Source organism: Aythya ferina (assembly GCF_964211825.1).
Source record: "Aythya ferina genome assembly, chromosome: 22".
NCBI classification, from domain to species: domain Eukaryota; kingdom Metazoa; phylum Chordata; class Aves; order Anseriformes; family Anatidae; genus Aythya; species Aythya ferina.
This window is the reverse complement of record NC_140320.1, coordinates 5,374,261-5,381,773: the sequence shown is the minus strand read 5'-3', so window position 1 is coordinate 5,381,773 and position 7,513 is coordinate 5,374,261. Positions and strand designations below refer to the sequence as shown.

The following is a 7,513-nucleotide window of genomic DNA, read 5'->3' as shown; positions in this document are numbered from 1 at the left end:
GGTCCTACTGAAATCCTGCTCGTGATTTAAAAAACAAAGCCAAAAAACAGCGCAGGCAATGCCTTGCTGGCAGCACAGCTCCCCTGAGACCTGGAGCACAATGTACTGGTACAAACTGGTGCAAACTGGGGGGCTCTCAGGGGCAGCCCGGGAGCAGAGAGCTCAGCAGCCTGTACTCTGCTCAGGGTGGAGTAGCCTTGCGTGCCATCCCTGGTCAGTGTATGGGATTCATATTGCCCCTAATTGGTGGCTCATTGCCCTTTATCTTTAAAGGCACACGGGAGTACCCTTATTCCCAGGTCAGTGCCACAACCCCGCTCCTTTTCCTGCTGCACCTCCCGTCTCTCTGACCATGTGCATCCAAATTCCAACCCGTGGTGCTGCCTTTTGTGCTCACCCAGAGGTCCCAAGACAGGTTCCAGCGCATGGCAGAGCATAAATCAGAGCCACAAACTACTGAGGGCTGTGGGTCAGCACCTGCCACATACCAGCTCCTACCCAGTGGCAGGTAACAGTAGGAACCTGCCCATTAGTGGTCCGATAACGAGCTACAAGCAGCAGGTAATACAGGGTGACTGCGTCATGTTCTCCAGTAGACATAACCCAAGCTGGCTGCGGAAGGAGGATAAGCTCACAGCTTTCAGGCTCAGGGTGCAGGCAGTGAGGTACCACAGAGGGCACACGGTCATTTGACTGGGATAAGGCTGAAGGAAGAGATTTGCTACTCTCCCCACCCCCGAGAGCCAGACTGTCAGCAGTTAACAAGAATGTGGAATTTTATTTATTTATTTTTTCCTCCCTTGCACCTTTTCCTACTGCCTAAGAGTACAACACGTGGTCAGGATGCACTTTTTTTCCCCTGGGTGTTTTATGCCATGTGGACATGATGCAATTCACAGCACTGCTGATGGGGCTGAGGCTGGATCATGACCCCTGACCAGCTGTCAGCCTCTGGCACCGTGACCAGGTGACTGTTTGCTTTACCCGTTTGCCTCTGTCTGCTTGCTTTATCCCAAAACTTGCTGGAGGGGAACCTGAACAGCCAGTTTTCCCCCGTCCTCGGCCTCTGTTTCTTTTCTGCTGGAAACGCCAAGAGCATGCACCGTGGGTAGCACTGACAATGTGCTGTGTGAGCTCCTCGCTTGGTTCGCTGCATTAAGAGGTGCTTACGGGCAGGAGAAACTAAGAGTCTGCTCCATGGGTGTGGAAGGGATCTGACACCGCTAGTTTCACCTCCTCACAGAGGCCAGGCAGGGCTGGCACGGACACGGGGTTGGGAGAGGGCAGCAGGGTCAGCAGGAGCAGCTGCTGCAGGAAGGGACGGAGCGAGACTGGGGCTGGAGTAAGGGGCTGGAGTAAGAGACTGTGGCTGGAGTAAAAGGTTGGAGTAAGAGGTCGGAGTAAGGGGCTGGACTAAGAAGTCTTTGTAAAGGGCTGGAGTAAGAGACTGTGGCTGGAATAAGGGGCTGGAGTAAGAGGTCTGAGTAAGGGCCTGGATTAAGGGACTAGGGCTGGAGCTGGAGTAAGAGGTCTGAGTAAGGGGCTGTAGTAAGGCACTGGGGCTCGAGTAAGGGGCTAGGGCTGGAGTAAGAGGTCAGAGTAAGGGGCTGTGTTCAGAATAACAGACTGGAACAAGGACGGGGCTCGCCCCGCGGGGCCGTGCCTCTAATTAAGCTGGGGCCGACCCGTTAATTAGGCCGGGGCCGTGCCGTTAATTGCCTTGAACCCGGCCGGCCCGGGCCGCGCGGGGACGGGCGGGGTCCGCGGGGCGCCGCCATCTTGTCACCCCCGGCCCGGCGCTATGCAAATGAGCCCCCCCGGCGCCGCCACCCCATTGGCCGCTGCTAGCCTTGGGCGCGGGAAAAATGCAAACGAGCCTGCGGCGCCGCGCTGCCATTGGCTGCCGTTCGCGCCCTCGCGCGCCCCTCCAGCCGGTGCCGCCACCCGCGCGCGGCCGCTGGAGGGCTCTGATTGGCTCCCGCGCGCGGGGAGCCCCGCCCCTTTCCGTAGCGGGCGGGGGACGAGCGGAGCGGGGCGGTGGGCGGCGGGGGGAAAGCGCATGAAGGTTCGAGAATACCGGCCGGCCGGCGGCCACGCCCCCTTCCTGCTGGCGTCACAGAGGGTGTGGGTTCCGGCGGGCTTCCATTGGCGGACAGCTCCGCGGGCCGCGCGAGCGGATTGGCTGGGGCCGAGAAAAGGGGCGGGCCCTTCTGGAAGGTTCTGCGGGGGTATATAAAGGCGGCGGGGTGGGCGCCGAGCGCTCTCATTCAGCAGACACTCGCCAACAGCGCAGTTCCCGTGCGCGCCAGCTGCCGCCCGCGCTGCTCAGGTAACGGGGGCGGGGGCTCGAAGGGGGGTCTGAGGGGCTTGGGGGAGGCCGGGGGGGAAGCAGCGCTTTGTGGGGAACGCGGCAGGGCGCTGGGGTGGCCGAGGAGCGGGACGCGGGGGAGCGGGGCCTGGCCGCTGCGGTCTGAACCCGCTTTGTGGGGGGAGAAGCGGTTCCGCAGAGCGGCGCTCCGTTGATTCCGCTTTCCCTGTCCGCTGCTAGTGGTGGCTCCGCATCGGTTTTCTTGAAATGGGGCTGGGGAAAAGGGGGTGCAGGTTCCCGGGGTGATCTCCGCGGTCCCATGGGGAATGGGGGAGCAGGACTCGCTGTTGGGCCCCTGAGGGCTCTGGGCTGGCTCCGTTCCCCCTCCCCCCAGCCGCGTTCCCGTCGCAGCGAGGTTGGGGCTGCGCCAGGCCCCGCGGGCTGCCAAGCTCGGCCCACGCGCGGCGGAGGGGCCGCTTCCCCGCGCCCAAAATGGCGGCGGGCGCCACGTGATCCCCGAGGGGCGGGGCATGATGGGAAATGGAGTCCGCGGCCATGTGGCCGCACCGCGTGGCTAGGCGCCGGCACCCGGGCGTTTTAAATGCCTCGGCCGCGCGCGCTGAATAGCAGACTTCAACAAAAAGAGAAATAAGAAGAAAGTCTTCACACCTAGTAAATAATTTTTGGAGAACTTTTATTCAAATCAGCAACGGAATGTGCAGATGAGCAATATAAGCCGTTAATCATACCTTCCATTTCCTTCTATCTTTCCAGACAAGATGTCGAAGGGACCAGCTGTCGGAATCGATCTTGGCACCACCTACTCCTGTGTTGGTGTGTTCCAACATGGGAAGGTGGAGATCATTGCCAATGACCAGGGGAACCGGACCACGCCGAGCTATGTCGCCTTCACAGACACAGAGAGGTTGATTGGCGATGCTGCAAAGAATCAAGTTGCAATGAATCCAACCAACACAGTCTTTGGTAAGAAGGCTGCAAAATTTGTGTGTAGAGATCTTACACGTGTGATAGTCAGTGTTAGCTGTTGATTTATAGCAGAGGTTGTGATTTCTCTTAAGCTTAAAAACTTGTGTTTTAGTCAAAATAGGAAAACAGAGTTAAGAATGGCCAAGTTCATACCATGCTCTGAAGTCAGACTTGCCTTTCTGCAGACAGCTTTTTGGTGACCAGTGTTAGGTGGCTGTGACTGAGTTACCAAGTGGTACATAGCCTCTACTTTAGCTTACTGTGTGGCAGCTGTAGCATTGCTGCGTTGGCTGACACAAGTCTACATCTCATAGCAAGCAGTTTGAGGTCTTAGCTGGAGATTTTGGCAATGTCGTAATTCCAGATAAAGTATGGCTTTAGAGGGTTTTGTGCAGTTATTCTAGGATGAAACTGATGTTTCTGTGCTGTGAATGAAATTCTTCAATATCTTCCACTGACTTTTCCAGATGCAAAACGGTTGATTGGGCGTAGATTTGATGATTCTGTTGTCCAGTCTGATATGAAGCACTGGCCTTTCACTGTGGTGAATGATGCTGGCAGACCAAAAGTGCAGGTGGAATACAAAGGAGAGACAAAGAGCTTCTACCCAGAAGAAATTTCTTCCATGGTTTTAACCAAAATGAAGGAAATTGCAGAAGCATATCTTGGGAAGGTAAGGCACAGAACTTAAACCAAATCTAACAAATTGTTCTGGATATATGAGGTCATCAACATCTAAAACTAAATGTTTTTGCTTGCTTTTTTTTCCCCAGACTGTTACTAATGCTGTGGTCACTGTACCAGCCTATTTCAACGACTCCCAGCGCCAGGCCACAAAAGATGCTGGAACCATTGCAGGGCTCAACGTGCTGCGAATTATCAATGAGCCGACAGCAGCTGCTATAGCCTATGGTCTGGACAAGAAGGTATGCTGTGATCTGACAGGTCTCTGGAACTACTAAACCTGCTAACCTAGTGGTAGAAAACAAATTGTGAAAAATGAATTCTCTTTCAGGTCGGTGCTGAAAGGAACGTCCTTATCTTTGACCTTGGAGGTGGCACCTTCGATGTGTCCATTCTGACTATTGAAGATGGCATCTTTGAGGTGAAATCCACTGCAGGTGACACTCACCTGGGTGGAGAAGACTTTGACAACCGCATGGTCAACCACTTCATCGCTGAGTTCAAGCGCAAGCACAAGAAAGACATCAGTGAGAACAAGAGAGCAGTTCGTCGCCTTCGCACTGCGTGCGAACGTGCGAAGCGTACCCTGTCGTCCAGCACGCAGGCCAGTATCGAAATCGATTCTCTCTATGAGGGCATTGACTTCTACACATCCATCACCAGAGCTCGCTTTGAAGAGCTGAACGCCGACCTGTTCCGTGGCACCCTGGATCCCGTAGAGAAGGCCCTGCGGGATGCCAAGCTAGACAAATCTCAGATCCACGACATCGTGCTGGTCGGTGGCTCCACTCGTATCCCAAAGATCCAGAAACTCCTGCAGGATTTCTTCAATGGCAAAGAGCTGAACAAGAGCATCAATCCCGATGAAGCTGTAGCTTATGGTGCAGGTAATCAATTGTCACAACTTAATCTCTGTTCTCCATGCCAATATAATGGGGTGGGGTTCCCAGTAAACTGGGCACTGCATGAGCTAATGTCTCAGCAGTAGTGGTGCGGGTGCTAGATGTGCTGGAATTGGTGCTGCTTCTCAGCAGTAAAGTTACTTCGACTTGCAATGATGAATCAGGTTCCAAAGCCATTCGTAGTTTCCACCAGAAGTCTACTAATGATGGCCAAAAACCTTCCTTGGATGTCTGAGCGAGTAATAGGGGTTACTACAGCATGTGGCTCATTCCTTCCAAGGCTCCTAATGTCTCTTTTTCTTTCCTCAGCTGTTCAAGCTGCTATTCTGTCTGGAGACAAGTCCGAGAACGTCCAGGATCTGCTCCTGCTGGATGTGACTCCCCTGTCTCTTGGTATTGAGACTGCCGGAGGTGTCATGACAGTCCTGATCAAGCGGAACACCACCATCCCCACCAAGCAGACACAGACGTTCACTACGTACTCTGACAACCAGCCTGGTGTGCTGATCCAGGTAGGCGAGCAACCCCAAGGTGCACTCCGTCCTAAAACCCTGTCAGAATTCCGGGTAGTTAATTTGTTACGGGAACTAACTATTTACATGGTTGCAATGATGAAGGTGATTCCAAAGCCATTCGTAGTTTCCACCAGAAGTCGAAAGACTGATGTTGGTCCAAGTACCTTCCTTGGATGTCTGAGCGACCGAGTGACGGGCTAGCTAAGCTCCTATCACAACTCGATGTGGACAAATCTGATGCATCTGCTGCTTCTCCCCCCAGGTGTATGAAGGGGAACGTGCGATGACCAAGGACAACAACTTGCTGGGCAAGTTCGAGCTGACCGGTATTCCCCCTGCTCCCAGAGGTGTACCTCAGATTGAAGTAACCTTTGATATCGATGCCAATGGCATCCTGAATGTGTCTGCTGTGGATAAGAGCACTGGCAAGGAGAACAAGATCACGATAACAAATGACAAAGGTAAGCACCGCATGTTTCTTGGGGTAGGAGACTGGTAAGCTGCCTGCAGTGATGTCAAAGCTTTCAGAGCTTTATAAAATCTATTAATGCACTTGCCAGCTTTATCAGAACTTGAATGTAAAGTCAGCCACACAGCCCTTGATTTTTAGGGCTGTAAAAATCTCAAAGCCCATGCAGTGGTGTGAAATAAGGGCACCTGATAAATCCATGCTCTCTTACACTGCCTACACGATCAAGTAAACTTGGGTAACTGCAGAAGTTGTAACATAAACACGCAGCAGGTTGTTAATTCTCCACCAAAAATGATGTGAAATGTCTCCTGTGTTCTGCAGGCCGGTTGAGCAAGGAAGACATTGAGCGGATGGTTCAGGAAGCAGAGAAATACAAAGCAGAAGATGAGAAGCAGCGTGACAAAGTGTCCTCTAAGAACTCCCTGGAGTCCTATGCGTTCAACATGAAGGCTACTGTTGAAGATGAGAAGCTCCAGGGCAAGATCTCTGATGAGGACAAACAGAAAATCCTGGACAAATGCAATGAAATCATCAACTGGCTGGACAAGAACCAGGTACGTTGTGCTGCTCAAGTCAGTGCTAGCTACAAAGAATGCTCAGGTGGAAGAGAATTAATGGTTGCAGTGATGAAAGTGTTTCCAAAGCCATTCGTAGTTTCCACTAGAAGTCGAAAGACTCGTGTTAGTCCAAGTACCTTCCTTGGATGTCTGAGCGACCACAGCTAGTGAGCATAAACATTCTCTTCCTCCTCATTCAGGCTAGCTAGTTGACAAATAACAATCTTCTGTAGTATGTAAGACTCAAAGTTAGACTTAAAGCAGAAATACTCTGCCACCTACTGTGGTGGAGGTGTGAAGGGTGAGCTTGTTCAGATGGGGCTGTTAAACTGGCACTGGATGCCTTGGGTATGGTGAGAGCAGCGGGTGCTGAGTTCTCTTTTCTCTTTCAGACGGCTGAGAAGGAGGAGTTCGAGCACCAGCAGAAGGAGCTGGAGAAGGTGTGCAACCCCATCATCACCAAGCTGTACCAGAGCGCAGGAGGGATGCCCGGAGGAATGCCTGGGGGCTTCCCTGGTGGCGGAGCTCCTCCATCTGGTGGGGCTTCTTCTGGACCAACCATCGAGGAGGTGGATTAAAGATGCTGGGAAGTGCATTCCACTAGCAGTTAGTGTTGGAGAGCCCCTGCTGGGGGTCAGAGTGAAGGACCCAAACCTGTAGGCACATCTGGGTGTATTGCCAGATTACAACTCCATAACTGAGCTGCTGTAAAAATAAAGAAATAAATTTTCTGGGCATTTTAAATACTTGAACATGTGCACAGGAGCGGAGATTAATACCATTGCACTTTACAGTACTGTAAACAAGTGGAAATGCAATTCATGTCCTAAGGAATAAAAACTATTTAATGGGCATCACAAAGCTTCGCTGAATTCTTTCATACTGCTGTGGGTGGCAAAACAGCTGGGGCAATAAAGTTGGTCAGTTTATGCATGCAACTAGAAAAGAGTTTTTCTCTAGCTTGAGGTGTAAGAGTGTTTAAAAAAAAAAAGTTCAAAGACTTCCCTAAACCACTTTTGTAGCTCCAGAGTGAGTTAGAAACCAGACACAATTGGTAGCGCTGATGTTCTTTCCCAAGTTCAAGGCTG

The 7,513-nt window shown here is 52.4% G+C and overlaps 1 protein-coding gene across 1 annotated transcript; it reads left to right on the top strand.

Annotated features, from left to right (window-relative positions):
* The first annotated feature begins 2,183 nt into the window (after positions 1-2,183).
* Positions 2,184-7,279, top strand: HSPA8 (heat shock protein family A (Hsp70) member 8). The gene is made up of 9 exons (XM_084495802.1): positions 2,184-2,329; positions 3,083-3,292; positions 3,763-3,968; positions 4,069-4,221; positions 4,311-4,866; positions 5,191-5,393; positions 5,659-5,857; positions 6,190-6,422; positions 6,818-7,279. Exons 2-9 carry the CDS (start codon positions 3,088-3,090, stop codon positions 7,001-7,003), a joined length of 1,941 nt encoding a protein of 646 aa, XP_084351928.1. The 5' UTR covers positions 2,184-2,329; positions 3,083-3,087; the 3' UTR covers positions 7,004-7,279.
* Positions 7,280-7,513: the final 234 nt, after the last annotated feature.

Coding starts and splice junctions, on each gene's coding strand:
- HSPA8 (XM_084495802.1), top strand. CDS start 3,088: ATGTCGAAGGGACCAGCTGTCGGAATCGATCTTGGCACCACCTACTCC. Junction 5,394..5,658: donor AGCCTGGTGTGCTGATCCAG/GTAGGCGAGCAA, acceptor TTCTCCCCCCAG/GTGTATGAAGGGGAACGTGC. Junction 5,858..6,189: donor CACGATAACAAATGACAAAG/GTAAGCACCGCA, acceptor TGTGTTCTGCAG/GCCGGTTGAGCAAGGAAGAC.